Source organism: Triticum dicoccoides, chromosome 6B, assembly GCF_002162155.2.
Source record: "Triticum dicoccoides isolate Atlit2015 ecotype Zavitan chromosome 6B, WEW_v2.0, whole genome shotgun sequence".
NCBI lineage: Eukaryota > Viridiplantae > Streptophyta > Magnoliopsida > Poales > Poaceae > Triticum > Triticum dicoccoides.
The window spans coordinates 20,811,777-20,827,955 of NC_041391.1; the positions used below are offsets into that span (position 1 = coordinate 20,811,777).

The 16,179-nt window shown below is 44.2% G+C and overlaps 1 protein-coding gene across 1 annotated transcript; it reads left to right on the plus strand.

Moving 5' to 3' along the window:
• Positions 1 to 697: 697 nt before the first annotated feature.
• Positions 698 to 3,439, plus strand: LOC119323937. Its single transcript, XM_037597648.1, has 2 exons — positions 698 to 2,031; positions 3,081 to 3,439. Exon 1 carries the CDS (start codon positions 740 to 742, stop codon positions 1,949 to 1,951), a length of 1,212 nt encoding a protein of 403 aa, XP_037453545.1. The 5' UTR covers positions 698 to 739; the 3' UTR covers positions 1,952 to 2,031; positions 3,081 to 3,439.
• The last annotated feature ends 12,740 nt before the right edge of the window (positions 3,440 to 16,179 follow it).

The following is a 16,179-nucleotide window of genomic DNA, read 5'->3' on the forward strand; positions in this document are numbered from 1 at the left end:
ATATGGACTTTGGTTAATCCATTCGTGAATTAGCTTTCTCCTAGCATACCAAATGGCCCATAAAGTGAGTGTCAACTTTGTCAACTCGTCGTGATTCAACACACTCATCAATGAGAATAACCAAGCGCGGGTAGAAGGTTCTGACATGGCTATCATATGCTCCAGGAGGTCATGGTCCACTAATGCCCAAACACATCTCGCCATATTGCACTCAAGTAAACTGTGTCTCCAAGAGTCTTGTGCCCCGCACGCAAAACACACCTCGTGATTCGACATATTTCCGCTCTTGCGTACATCCTCTGTTGGTAGTGAATTCTTTGACAGACGCCTCCAGAAGTTTTTGAGCTCCGCCGGAACCCTCGCTTTTCATATAGTTCCCTAGAAACGCTCATTATTTGAGGACCCAGCTCGCTCCTCCAACCAATCTTCCCTCCTTTTTTGGTTGCCATGATCATCCTATATGCAGTCTGAACTGAGAAGATTCCATTCTTTTCAAAACCCCATGATCAAAAATCAACCGCTGTGTTATGGGGCAACTGTTTTGTTTTGCTCAATCAGTTCCATGCTCGGCTGAGAGATGAGAGATGTTATGTGGTTTGGGCTTCGATGGGCCTGAACCGACAGAGCAGGCCCAGGAAGACGAGGAATCGGTTATTTTGTTCCCCTTCGTGCACCTCCTCCTGCTGCCCAGCCCAGATCCCCTTTCCCAAACCCCACCGAAACCCCAACTCCGGCCAAAATGGACGGCGATACGCCGCACCCGCCGCCGGCGGAATCCAAGGCACTCGACGACGACGGACTCCTCGCCAAGATCCTCCTCCGCGCCGCCAAAATGGAGTCCGAGACGCCGCCGCTGCCGCCGCTGGCGTCGGTATCCAAGGTGTTCGACGACGACGACCTCCTCGCCGAGATCCTCCGCCGCGTCGGCCTCCCCACCACGCTCGTCCGCGCGGCCGCCGTCTGCCGGCTCTGGCTCCACCGCGCCTCCCGCCGCGACCTCCTCCGCCGGTTCCGCGAGCGGCACCCGCGCCGCCTCCTCGGGTTCTACGTCGTCGAGGTGGACTGCTCCGCGGCGCCGACCGTCCCGCGGTTCGTGCCGGTTCCGCCTCAGCCGCCGGAGCTCGCTGCGGTGGTCCGCCGCGCGGCCTCGAGCCTGGGCGCCTACATGAGAGAGCACGGCGCGCCGAGCTCCATCATGGACTGCCGGAACGGCAGTCTGCTCATGACGCACGAGCGGCACGACCACGACCAAACCCGGTCGACGCTCCGGGCGCATAGCCTGCTGTGCCCCCAGAGAGGCAGCGTCGTCTTCCCGGGGTTCCCAGTTCCCCGACTCCGGTTCGGAAGCTCCTACACATACTCTAGAATCCTCTCCAAGGAAGAAGGCGACGGCGTGTCCTACTTCTACGTGTCGATGCAGTCTACCGTGGACAGGAAACATACGGCGTATGTCTATATGTTGCAAGATGGTGTTTGGGTTATGCATAGCTTGACCATTGGCCAGATCCCTCCTCCACGGCCGGATTTGGAAGCCGTGCTCGTCGACAATAAGATCTATATGCCAGCCGGCAAGAGCGATGTTGTTGTCTTCGATTTGACGGCCTCGATGTTCTCAACGATTCAGCTCCCACAAGGGGTCGAGTACGTCGCGAGAAACACAATCTTGTCACGGGCAGACGATTCTGCTGGTGTATACCTCGTCCATTTGAAAGAGCTTGAACTCCGGATCTGGCTCCATAAGGGGGACGATTGGTTGCTGGTCCACAACATTTGTCTGTGTGACAAGTTTGCTGGTTTGAGTATGCTAGATGGCAATGCTTTTCTCCAAATAAAACAGGTGGGGGACAATGCCGAGTATGTGTTGCTGGAGATGATGTGTCAATGCGCACTCTACTTGGATATCAAGTGCAGGACACTGCATACAGTGTATGAGGTGACAAACGAGGATTGATATTTGGGCGATATACATCCTTTTATGATGATATGGCCTCCAAAGTTCCCTGCGCTCAAGGATGATCCTGCAACTGCAAGGTTTGCCTTTTGGCCCTTCAGATAATTTTTGTACTGCTTTTGTTGAGGTTGCAAAAGCTTTGCAATGTGCATCGTGTTATTCTTCTTTTCTATGCTGCTGCTTTGTTTTGCCATGTGCTCTACAATTGAAATTCTTAGCTCAGATCAATGTACCATCATAATAGAATAGTTATGGAAACAGTTTGCACTATTCCAGCTTTGCAACCTTTGCACTATGTATAAACTGTGGAATGGTGGTAGATATACGACTGATTCCCTAGGCCATTTTCGATAAACCAGTCCAGCACCATTTGAGATGCTTTTGGTGACCATAAGATGATACTCTGCTCTTTTTTAATGTGGCTTGAATTGTACTGTTTTGTTGGATTACCATAGAGGGGGGACTTTAGTATCGTAGGATGATGGTGTCCGACACATGTGAGTTAATGGTCAACTGAGTTGAGAATGACAATGTGGATATTGAAAGGGAATTTAGAGAGCAATGGGTTAGCAATTGGAAGAATGTAAGTTCGTTTTTGTCATCTCCACTTCTCAGTCATATACATAGTATGAACTCGAGTTATTTTGTGTGCGACTGTCCATACTTGTTTCTTATAGAATGTTATTTAGATATAGAATCAGTTCTCCATTTCTCTTATGATGAAGCATGCTACTGCTCACACGGAGCTTAACTCTGGTTTGCGTAGTTTACACCGGTACACTTTTGTTAGTGCATGTTTTTTCTGAGTCGGATGCTATCATAATCAAGATACTTCGGTCCTGCACCGCAAGTGTATAATCCGGTCTGAAAACATGGTACTTGGGTGGCCTTTACCTTCCATGACCAGCTTCACTGCTCAGACCATATACAAGGAGGAAAAATATGTTGGTTTGGGATAGCAGAGCATTGAATCTGCATTGTTTGAGCAATTGTATCATTGAGTGCCGCATAACATTTGTCTGCCGTCGTTCTAGTACTTGTTTTGCTTGATTTTCTAGATGGTCTGGTGCGTAGTTTGTTACAACCGTCTAACTGATCCTTGTTCTGCTTCTCCTTTCTTATGGAACAGAGATGCTATGTGAAGAGCAGGCGTATAACTGGGTGTTGCTGGATGGAAGTACATATGTCAGTGGTAAGCTATGGCTGGCGCAATCAAAGATGAGCCGTGCTGCGCATTTCCTGGGCACCAGTAGTACTGAACGCCCTTCCATCTGCACGCATCACCTGGTCCATCTTTTATCTTTTCAGGCTTAAGTAAGGCAGTACAATGGGTTGGTTAGTTTATCCTCCTTACTTGATTTGGAGACTCCAAACGATCTAGTGCTACTTGTCATCCACTTTAAAACGCGCTTGCGCTTCATGCCTTACCAGGAAGGAGTTCATTTGACTGAATTTTGCTGCATGCATGCTTTCTCTGAACTGACTAAACACCATGTCTGAATTGTCACAAACCATATGTAGGAGGTCTCTGTCAAAAGAATGAAACGATCACCTACAAAAATGGTTCCATCGATCCTTCAGTGCTGGCAAACACTTAACTAAAAGCAAGAGTGCACGGAATTTTGACACATAGTTAGTGCTGATGACAGCCACTCCTTCATTTACCCACCACTATTCGGAGCCATCAAATTGAACTTTTGTTCAGTTAATTCTGAAAGAATTACCTTAACCATTACTAGTTGCTATTTGATTGATCACTTTCATCAGGATATGAGCGCGATGAACATGTATTGCCGCCGGTGAGGTGTATTGCTCACGTGACATGCTAGCTTCAGGTTTTCAGTGGTAAACTACAACACACTAGACTTTCTTTTCCTAGTTGCAACCTGAATCAAAGGTAAGACGATCGCAGTGTTCCTTCATCTTCGAAGAATGAGAGTCTAATATCGAGGCACATAGCCTCGGTAAACATGCTTTTGGTCAGGATTTCGGGCGCCATGTGTGGCTCTTAAACCCGCCAGGCTTACATTGTATCCCCATAAACTTGTTCAATCAATAGAGCAAATTATGTTTAGACTAAAAAAAGGTATGCAGACCCAGAAGCCAGCCAACGATGTAATCAAGGTTCACCCTATAGAGTCCTCCGCCAGTGACCAGATGGGGCTGGCCTGAATTATGAAACATGCATGCCGTTCTCTAAGCACTGTTGTGCATCCTTGTTAGGCTGCTAGTGCTGCAACGCCGGATCAGGTAAAACACGGAGGTGAGAAATTAGCTGGAGATGTTCTTTCAGGATAAAAACTTCATCCTGGGAGTTGAAAGATTATGAAAAGTTAATCTAGAGATAGATTAGATGGAGGTTGATGTTTGCCGTGTTGTAGATGGAAATCTAGTAGTATGAGTTTTTTTCAGTTTTATTTAGAGACATGAGATCTCTGTTTTCATGCTACCGTACGTGATTCAAAGAAAAGTAAATCTAGTAGTGTTAGATCTCTTCTTTTTAGGGATAAGATCTCTTTTTTTTTATGATCATTCAAGTCATTTTTTAAGGCAAATCATGTGACGTGCCGATTAATCACAACATTTGTTTTATGATGCTGGTTTGTGCTACAATATAACATAAATTGGAAGCTTGAGATATACAGGTCATAATTTCAGAATAAAATTATCTGGTTTAATCCACATTGCAATAACTCGGTCCCATCAAATTAACGGCTTGTATTTCATGTGCGAATTTTTATGGAGGGTCTAATTAACATATGAGCACCCGATGTCTAATTTTTAGTAAACAACGAGCATGGGTACAGTGCCTCTGTAGGCAGATATACAAGCCGTGAATCACTTCTAGACTGCAGGCGCCAAGTAGTACTGCATATTGTATTTGTATCTTTGCATGAAGTACTGAACAACCGACATTCTATTACTCTCTCATCAACACGAAATCTAACAACGAACAAAATAACAGAAGAAAAACGAAATTAGAAAGAGAATAACAATAATGAGTTGTTAACAGATTCCTGCTACACACATCAACGAGACAATGAAGATTAACAAACCAAAAATTAATAGGAAAATCTTTCTAGTATTCCACAATACTAATTAGCCGCTTCAGAACATAGTGATAAATCTGAACAAACCAAACAACACCCAAATCAAAGCATTAGATGCAAGAAAAAGAGATAAATGTCACCCATCCTATCAGGTCACCACATCGTGAAGTTTGATGAACTCAGAGAATATCTTATACTAGAAAGATTTAAAATTCGTAAAATAATACAAGTCTCTTATGCTGCCAACACAACCTGATACATGCTACTTCTACTACATGTTGATTAACGGTTATAAAGAGATTGATGAACTGTTGTTGTACACATGCGGTTTATTATATCATGCATTGTATTTTTTTTATAATCCTCCCTATGTAGGGCCGATCAAAACCATTTTTGGGGATCGTGGCAATATAAAACAATTATTTTTATATCAAACATTTATACTTATTTTATTATATAAATTTTCTATTATTTAGCCATATTACAATGTTTTCCAAATAATAGTTATATTATCTGTTGTTATACAGTTGTAACGTACATTATTGACAAAATTTATCTTTCTGTTAAAAAATGTCATTCAAACTAATTTTCTAATATTGCATAACTGCATATAACTGTATCTATATTTGCATATCTATTAGTGTCTCCATATATATCTTTTAATATAATTGAATGCCGTCGTAGAGATTTTAAAATCATATATATTTTAATACTGGTTTCTACTGTATATTAGGCAACTATATTCATAGAAACTTCTAGGGCATATCAAATTTTACATCCAAGCTGGATTCGGTAATAGAGTCATCGAAGAACCGAGTATGTTCTAGATTATATTTTTGCGTATGATTCGATTACCTGACATGCCTATCTAGATTCACTTAGTTTTATTTGGTGCAAAAGAGATTATGTATTGTTTTAAGCAATGAAATCTATTTTTCATAAATTTCGCTATGATACTAAGACATCCATAGTAAAGATTGACTACCACATCCAAACTAAACTTCGCCAGTGGGGTTGGTTTGCCTTCGTGTGGTACAAACTATTAGTATGTGGTGTGAACTTGCGGTCCTGCCCATTGAGGCTTTATTTTATGCATTTTAATCTTTCAATTCTAGTTTATAATTGTATATTGTTTACTAGTATATTAGTTATTTGGAGCCCTCCCCTCTTCGGGCACGGGGCAGTCGCCCATTTTGCTCGAGTGATGGGCCAGCCTTGCCCCCATCGTGATCGGGGGGCAGTGATGCCAACTCGCCATCGGCCTCTCGGCGACGATGTTCTCCACTTCCTAACCGACCAACTGGTGCTCATCGGCTAAGGGAGCTCTGTTGGGGAACGTAGCAGAAATTCAAAATTTTCCTACGTGTCACCAAGATCTATCTATGGAGAAACCAGCAACAAGGGGAAGGAGAGTCCATCTACATACCCTTGTAGATCGCTAAGCGGAAGCGTTCAAGAGAACGGGGTTGAAGGAGTCGTACTCGTCGTGATCCAAATCACCGGAGATCCTAGTGCCAAACGGACGACACCTCCGCGTTCAACACACGTACAGCCCGGTGGCGTCTCCCATGCCTTGATCCAGCTAGGAGAGAGGGAGAGGTTGAGGAAGACTCCATCCAGCAGCAGCACAACGGCGTGGTGGTGATGGAGGAGCGTGGCAATCCTGCAGGGCTTCACCAAGCACCGCGGGAGAGGAGAAGGGAGAGAGGTAGGGCTGCGCCAGGGAGAGGTCAAAACTCATGTGTTGGCATCCCTCAAGACCTCAACTATATATAGGGGAGAGGGAGGGGGTGCGCCCCCTCTAGGGTTTCCACCCCAAGGGGTGCGGCAGCCCCAATCCCATCTAAGGGTGGCGGCCAAAGGGGGGAGAGGGGAAACTTGCCCCCAAGTTAGGTGGAAGCACCCCCTCCCCAAACCCTAGGCGCCTTGGGCCCTTGTGGGGGGGGGCGCACCAGCCCACCTGGGGCTGGTCCCCTCCCACACTTGGCCCATGCAGCCCTCCGAGGCCGGTGGACCCACTTGGTGGACCCCCGGGACCCTCCCGGTGGTCCCGGTACGTTACCGATAAAACCCGAAACTTTTCCGGTGACCAAAACAGGACTTCCCATATATAAATATTTACCTCTAGACCATTCCGAAACTCCTCGTGACGTCTGGGATCTCATCCGGGACTCCGAACAACATTCGGTAACCACATACAAACTTCCTTTATAACCCTAGCGTCATCGAACCTTAAGTGTGTAGACCCTACGAGTTCGGGAATCATGCAGACATGACCGAGACGTTCTCCGATCAATAACCAACAGCGGGATCTGGATACCCATGTTGGCTCCCACATGTTCCACGATGACCTCATCGGATGAACCACGATGTCAAGGACTCAATCGATCCCGTATACAATTCCCTTTGTCTAGCGGTATTGTACTTGCCCGAGATGCGATCGTCGGTATACCGATACCTTGTTCAATCTCGTTACTGGCAAGTCTCTTTACTCGTTCCATAACACATCATCCCATGATCAACCCCTTGGTCACATTGTGCACATTATGATGATGTCCTACCGAGTGGGCCCAGAGATACCTCTCCGTTTACACAGAGTGACAAATCCCAGTCTTGATTCGTGCCAACCCAACAGACACTTTCGGAGATACCTGTAGTGCACACGTTGTGACGTTTGGTACACCCAAAGCATCCCTACGGTATCCGGGAGTTGCACAATCTCATGGTCTAAGGAAATGATACTTGACATTAGAAAAGATTTAGCATACGAACTACGATCTTTGTGCTAGGCTTAGGATTGGGTCTTGTCCATCACATCATTCTCCTAATGATGTGATCCCGTTATCAACAACATCCAATGTCCATGGTCAGGAAAACGTAACCATCTATTGATCAACGAGCTAGTCAACTAGAAGCTTTCTAGGGACATGGTGTTGTCTATGTATCCACACATGTATCTGAGTTTCCTTTCAATACAATTATAGCATGGACAATAAACGATTATCATGAACAAGGAAATATAATAATAATAACTAATTTATCATTGCCTCTAGGGCATATTTCCAACAGTCTCCCACTTGCACTAGAGTCAATAATCTAGTTCACATCGCCATGTGATTAACACTGATAGGTCACATCGCCATGTGACCAACATCCAAAGAGTTTACTAGTGTCTAAACTAGTTCACATCACCATGTGATTAAGTCTCAGTGAGTTCTCGGGTTTGATCATGTTTTGCTTGTGAGAGAGGTTTTAGTCAATGATTCTGCAACATTCAGATCCATATGTACTTCGCAATTCTCTATGTCATATTGTAAATGCTGCTTCCACGCTCCACTTCAAGCTATTCCAAATGGTTGCTCCACCATACGTATCCGGTTTGCTACTCAGAGTCATTCGGATAGGTGTTAAAGCTTGCATCGACGTAACCCTTTACGCCGAACTCTTTATCACCTCCATAATCGAAAAACATTTCCTTATTCTTCTAAGGATAATTTTGACCGCTGTTCAATGATCTGTTCCTGGATCATTCTTGTACCCCTTGACTGACTCATGGCAAGGCACACTTCCGGTGCGGTACACAACATAGCATACTATAGAGCCTACGTCTGAAGCGTAGGGGACGGCCTTCGTCCTTTGTCTCTCTTCTGCCATGGTCGAGTTTTAACTCTTAACTTCATACCTTACAACTCAGGCAAGAACTCCTTCTTTGACTGATCCATTTTGAACACCTTCAAGATCATGTCAAGGTATGTGCTCATTTGAAAGTATTATTAAGCATTTTGATCTATCTTATAGATTATGATGCTTATTGTTCAAGTAGCCTAATCCAGGTTTTCCATTGAAAAACACTTTTCAAATAACCCTATATGCTTTCTAGAAATTCTACATCACTTCTGATCAACAATATGTCAACAACATATACTCATCAGAAATTCCATAGTGCTCCCACTCACTTCTTTGGAAATACAAGTTTCTCACAAATTTTGTATAAACCCAAAATCTTTGATCATCTCATCAAAGCGCACATTCCAACTCCGAGATGCTTACTCCAGTCCTAAGAAGGATTGCTGGAGCTTTGCATACTTATTAGCGTCTTTCAGGATTGACAAAACCTTCTGATTGTATTACATACAACCTTTCCTTACGAAAACTTGTAAGGAAACTCGTTTTTGACATCCATCTGCCAGATTTCATAAATGCAGCTAATGCTAACATGATTCCGACAGACTTAAGCTTCGCTACGGCTGAGAAAATCTCATCGTAGTTAACTTCCTTGAACTTGTGAAAACTCTTCGCCACAAGTCGAGCTTCATAGACGGTGACATTACCGTCCACGTCCGTCTTCTTCTTAAAGATCCATTTATCTCAATGGCTTGCCGATCATTGGGCAAGTCCACCAAAGTCCATGCTTTGTTCTGATACATGGATCCTATCTCGGATTTCATGGCTTCTAACCATTTGTCGGAATATGGGCCCACCATCGCTTCTCCATAGCTCGTAGGTTCATTGTTGTCCAGCAACATGACCTTCAAGACAGGATTACTGTACCACTCTGAAGTAGTACGCATCCTTGTCACCCTACGAGGTACGGTAGTGACTTGATCCAAAACTTCATGATCACTATCATAAGCTTCTACTTCAATTGGTGTAGGCGCCACAAGAACAACTTCCTGTGCCCTGCTACACACTAGTTGAAGTGATGGTTCAATAACCTCATCTAGTCTCCACCATCCTCCCACTCAATTTTCAAGACAAACTTTTTCTCGAGAAAGGACCCGATTCAAGAAACAATCCCTATTGCTTTCGGATCTGAATTAGGAGGTATACCCAACTGTTTTGGGTGTCCTATGAAGATGCATTTTATCTGCTTTGGGTTCGAGCTTATCAACCTGAAACTTTTTCACATAAGCGTCGCAGCCCCAAACTTTTAAGAAACGACAACTTAGGTTTCTGTAAACCATAGTTCATACGGTGTCATCTCAACGGAATTACGTGGTGCCCTATTTAAAGTGAATGCGGTTGTCTCTAATGCCTAACCCATGAACGATAGTGGTAATTCGATAAGAGACATCATGGTACACACCATATCCAATAGGGTGCAACTATGATGTTCGGATACACCATCACACTATGGTGTTCCAGGCGGTATTAATTGTGAAACAATTTCCACAATGTCTTAATTGCGTGCCAAAGCTCGTAACTCAGATACTCATCTCTATGATCATATCATAGACATTTTATCCTCTTGTCACAATGACCTTCAACTTCACTCTGAAATTACTTGAACCATTCAATAATTCAGACTTGTGTTTCATCAAGTAAATATACAGTATCTACTTAAATCATCTGTGAAGTAAAACATAACGATATTCACTGCATGCCCCAGCACTCATTGGACTGCACACATCAAAGTGTGTTACTTCCAACAAGTTGCTATCTTGTTCCATCTTACTGAAAACGAGGCTTTTCAGTCATCTTGCCTATGTGGTATGATTTGCATATCTCAAGTGATTCAAAATCAAGTGAGTCCAAACGATCCATCTGCATGGAGTTTCTTCATGCGTATACACCAATAGACATGGTTTGCATGTCTCAAACTTTTCAAAAATGAGTGAGTCCAAAGATCCACCAACATGGAGCTTCATCATGCGTTTTACACCAATATGACTTACATGGCAGTGCCACAAGTAAGTGGTACTATCATTACTATCTTATATCCTTTTTGGCATGAAAATGTGTATCACTACGATCGAGATTCAATAAACCATTCCTTTTAGGTGCTAGACCATTTAAGGTATTATTCAAATAAACAGAGTAACCATTATTCTCCTTAAAAGAATAACCGCATTGCAACAGACATAATCCAATCATGTCTATGCTCAACGCAAACACCAAACAACAATTATTTAGGTTTAACACCAATCTCGATGGTAGAGGGAGCGTGCGATGCTTGATCACATCAACCTTGGAAACATTTCCAACACGTATCGTCAGCTCACCTTTAGCTAGTCTCCGTTTATTCCGTAGCTTTTATTTCGAGTTACTAACACTTAGCAACCGAACCGGTATCTAATACCCTGGTGCTACTAGAAGTACTAGTAAAGTACACATTAACATAATGTATATCCAATATACTTCTATCGACCTTGCCAGCCTTCTTAGCTACCAAGTATCTAGGGTAATTCTGCTCCAGTGGCTGTTCCCCTTATTACAGAAGCACTTAGTCTCGGGTTTGGGTTCAACCTTGGGTTTCTTCACTAGAGCAGCAACTGATTTGCCGTTTAATGAAGTGTCCCTTCTTGCCCTTGCCCTTCTTAAAACTAGTGGTTTCACCAACCATCAACAATTGATGCTCCTTCTTGATTTCTACTTTCGTGGCGTCAAACATCGTGAATACCTCAAGGATCATCATATCTATCCCTGATATGTTATAGTTCATCACGAAGCTCTAGCAGCTTGGTGGCAATGACTTTGGAGAAACATCACTATCTTATCTGGAAGATCAACTCCCACTCGATTCAAGTGATTGTTGCACTCAGACAATCTGAGCACAAGCTCAACGATTGAGCTTTTCTCCCTTAGTTTGCAGGCCAAGAAAATCGTCGGAGGTCTTATACCTCTTGACGTGGGCATGAGCCTGAAATCCCAATTTCAGTCCTCGAAACATCTTATATGTTCCGCGATGTTTTGAAAAACGTCTTTGGTGCCTCAACTCTAAACCGTTTAACATTACTGAACTATCACGTAGTTATCAAAACGTGTATGTCCGATGTTCGCAACATCCACAAACGACGTTTGGGGTTCATCACACTGAGCGGTGCATTAAGGACATAAGCTTTCTACTGTCTGTATAATCGCTACTGTCAACTTTCAACTATATTTTCTCTAGGAACATATCTAAACAGTGAAACTAAAGCGCGAGCTTACGACATAATTTGCAAAGATCTTTTGACTATGTTCAGGATAATTAAGTTCATCTTATGAACTCCCACTCAGATAGACATCCCTCTAGTCATCTAAGTGATTACATGATCCGAGTCAACTAGGCCGTGTCCGATCATCACGTGAGACGGACTAGTCATCATCGATGAACATCTTCATGTTGATCGTATCTACTATACGACTCATGCTCGACCTTTTGGCTCTTGTGTTCCGAGGCCATGTCTGTACATGCTAGGCTCGTCAAGTCAACCTAAGTGTTTCGCGTGTGTAAATCTGGCTTACACCCGTTGTATGTGAATGTAAGAATCTATCACACCCGATCATCACATGGTGCTTCGAAACGACGAACTTTCGCAACGGTGCACAGTTAGGGGGAACACTTTCTTGAAATTTTAATGAGGGATCATCTTATTTACTACCGTCGTTCTAAGCAAATAAGATGCATAAACATGATAAACATCACATGCAATCAAATAGTGACATGATATGGCCAATATCATATTGCTCCTTTTTGATCTCCATCTTCGGGGCTCCATGATCATCATCGTCACCGGCATGACACCATGATCTCCATCATCGTGTCTCCATGACGTTGTCTCGCCAACTTATTACTTCTACTATTATGGCTACCGGTTAGCAATAAAGTAAAGTAATTATGTGGCGTTGTTCAATGACACGCAGGTCATATAATAAATAAAGACAACTCATATGGCTCCTGCCGGTTGTCATACTCATCGACATGCAAGTCGTGATTCCTATTACAAGAACATGATCAATCTCATACATCACATGTCATTCATCACATTCTTTTTGGCCATATCACATCACATAGCATACCCTGCAAAAACAAGTTAGACGTCCTCTAATTGTTGTTTGCATGTTTTACGTGGCTGCTATGGGTTTCTAGCAAGAACGTTTCTTACCTACGCAAAACCACAACGTGATATGCCAATTGCTATTTACCCTTCATAAGGACCCTTTTCATCGAATCCTTTCCGACTAAAGTGGGAGAGACTGGCACCCGCTAGCCACCTTATGCACCAAGTGCATGTCAGTCGGTGGAACCTGTCTCACGTAAGTGCACGTGTAAGGTCGGTCCGGGCCGCTTCATCCCACAATACCGTCGAAACAAGATTGGACTAGTAACGGTAAGCATATTGAACAAAATCAACGCCCACAACTACTTTGTGTTCTACTCATGCAAAGAATCTACGCAACAGACCTAGCTCATGATGCCACTGTTGGGGAACGTAGCAGAAATTCAAAATTTTCCTACGTGTCACCAAGATCTATCTATGGAGAAACCAGCAACGAGGGGAAGGAGAGTGCATCTACATATCCTTGTAGATCGCTAAGCGGAAGCGTTCAAGAGAATGGGGTTGAAGGAGTCGTACTCGTCGTGATCCAAATCACCGGAGATCCTAGTGCCGAACGGACGGCACCTCCGCGTTCAACACACGTACAGCCCGGTGACGTCTCCCATGCCTTGATCCAGCAAGGAGAGAGGGAGAGGTTGAGGAAGACTCCATCCAGCAGCAGCACAACGGCGTGGTGGTGATGGAGGAGCGTGGCAATCCTGCAGGGCTTCGCTAAGCACCGCGGGAGAGGAGAAGGGAGAGAGGTAGGGCTGCGCCAGGGAGAGGTCAAAACTCATGTGTTGGCAGCCCTCAAGATCTCAACTATATATAGGGGAGAGGGAGGGGGTGCGCCCCCTCTAGGGTTTCCACCCCAAGGGGTTCGGCAGCCCCAATCCCATCTAAGGGTGGCGACCAAAGGGGGGAGAGGGGAAACTTGCCCCCCAAGTTAGGTGGAAGCACCCCCTCCCCAAACCCTAGGCGCCTTGGGCCCTTGTGGGGGGGCGCACCAGCCCACCTGGGGCTAGTCCCCTCCCACACTTGGCCCATGCAGCCCTCCGGGGCCGGTGGCCCCACTTGGTGGACCCCCGGGACCCTCCCGGTGGTCCCGGTACGTTACCGATAAAACCCGACACTTTTCCGGTGACCAAAACAGGACTTCCCATATATAAATCTTTACCTCCGGACCATTCCGGAACTCCTCGTGATGTCTGGGATCTCATCCGGGACTCCGAACAACATTCGGTAACCACATACAAACTTCCTTTATAACCCTAGCGTCATCAAACCTTAAGTGTGTAGACCCTACGGGTTCGGGAATCATGCAGACATGACCGAGACGTTCTCTGGTCAATAACCAACAGCGGGATCTGGATACCCATGTTGGCTCCCACATGTTCCACGATGATCTCATCGGATGAACCACGATGTCAAGGACTCAATCGATCCCGTATACAATTCCCTTTGTCTAGCGGTATTGTACTTGCCCGAGATTCGATCGTCGGTATACCGATACGTTGTTCAATCTCGTTACCGGCAAGTCTCTTTACTCGTTCCGTAACACTTCATCCCGTGATCAACCCCTTGGTCACATTGTGCACATTATGATGATGTCCTACCGAGTGGGCCCAGAGATACCTCTCCGTTTACACAGAGTGACAAATCCCAGTCTCGATTCGTGCCAACCCAACAGACACTTTCGGAGATACCTGTAGTGCACCTTTATAGCCACCCAGTTATATTGTGACGTTTGGTACACCCAAAGCATCCCTACGGTATCCGGGAGTTGCACAATCTCATGGTCTAAGGAAATGATACTTGACATTAGAAAAGCTTTAGCATACGAACTACAATCTTTGTGCTAGGCTTAGGATTGGGTCTTGTCCATTACATCATTCTCCTAATGATGTGATCCCGTTATCAACGACATCCAATGTCCATGGTCAGGAAACCGTAACCATCTATTGATCAATGAGCTAGTCAACTAGAAGCTTTCTAGGGACATGGTGTTGTCTATGTATCCACACATGTATCTGAGTTTCCTTTCAATACAATTATAGCATGGACAATAAACGATTATCATGAACAAGGAAATATAATAATAATAACTAATTTATCATTGCCTCTAGGGCATATTTCCAACAAGCTCGTCCGCCTTCGGTGCCCACCTCGCCCGCACCCGTGACCGCACCCGCTGAATCTACGCAGCTACACCTCGTCGTCGACGCCGACAGAGGGGAGGGTCCCCTCGGTGATCACTTCCTCCCCTTCGTTGCTGGGAACCTGGGCCTCATCGGCTGCAGGAGCTCTTCCTTTGTATCTGCCGACCTCTCCTGCACACAGCTTCGCCTTGTCGTCGACGCGGACGAATGGGAAGGTCCCCTCGATGGCCACCTCATTCACTTCAATGACAAGAACCCGAGTCTCTTTAGCCATGGGAACTCCTGCATCGTCATCGCTGCTACTCGTGAGCGGCGTTAGGATTTACCCCAAACAGGGGCGGAGCCAGGAAATTTGGCCATTGGGTTCACTCATTCACTCTTTATGAGAACTTGATACTAACTTATGAACATTGAAATCTAATTGCAACAAAAGTATAACACCCATAAACAATATAATGAAAAACAAATATAGTATCACATATCACATATTGATTTGCATTAAAAAAATTGAAGAGTGCAAAACATACCGGTTTGGTAAATTGTGAAAACACTTATCCACGTATTATAAATAATAAAGTAGTATCAAATAACTTTGTGGCTCCAGCTTTAGCTTCTCCTCTTCCCGAAACATTGAAAAAATGATAAGTTAGTTTGACAAGTTTAAAATAAGTACCATCAAGCACTTGAAGTTTGTAAAGTCACTCACGTTTAGAGTTACCCCTTTCGATCTTTCATCACCTCACAAAGATTAAACACTGCATCATTACTAATGGTAGAAAATATACCTTTCTCGATATAGTAAATTAGAGAGTCACTCAAGAACCGATCACCCATTTTATACTGAAACTTTTTCTTGACAACATTCATAGCTGAAAAGCATCTCTCCATTTTAAACGGAATCAAACAAAACACTAAGCCGTACTCAATTTTGCTTTCTTGTAAGAACAGTTTGCTTATGATGGCAACATGAATTGGTTGATCTTGATTCATCAAGGCATCACATCTTTTTATTGCTAGATTATGAAAGCTATCAACATTATTTTTGCTCAGATGAGTATCTAGTCTGCTTTTCTTGTTCCAGCCGTTATCACTAATTACAAATGCATCACTTCCAACTTGTCCCTCATAGTAATATCTGAAAAGGTAGCAACACAAACAAAAGGCCCTATGCACCTTGTCACTATACTCAAGCAAATGACCATATTCATCAAACCAAT

Bases quoted from the DNA above. Each gene is read 5' to 3' on its own strand.
- LOC119323937 (XM_037597648.1), top strand. From the start codon at position 740: ATGGACGGCGATACGCCGCACCCGCCGCCGGCGGAATCCAAGGCACTC.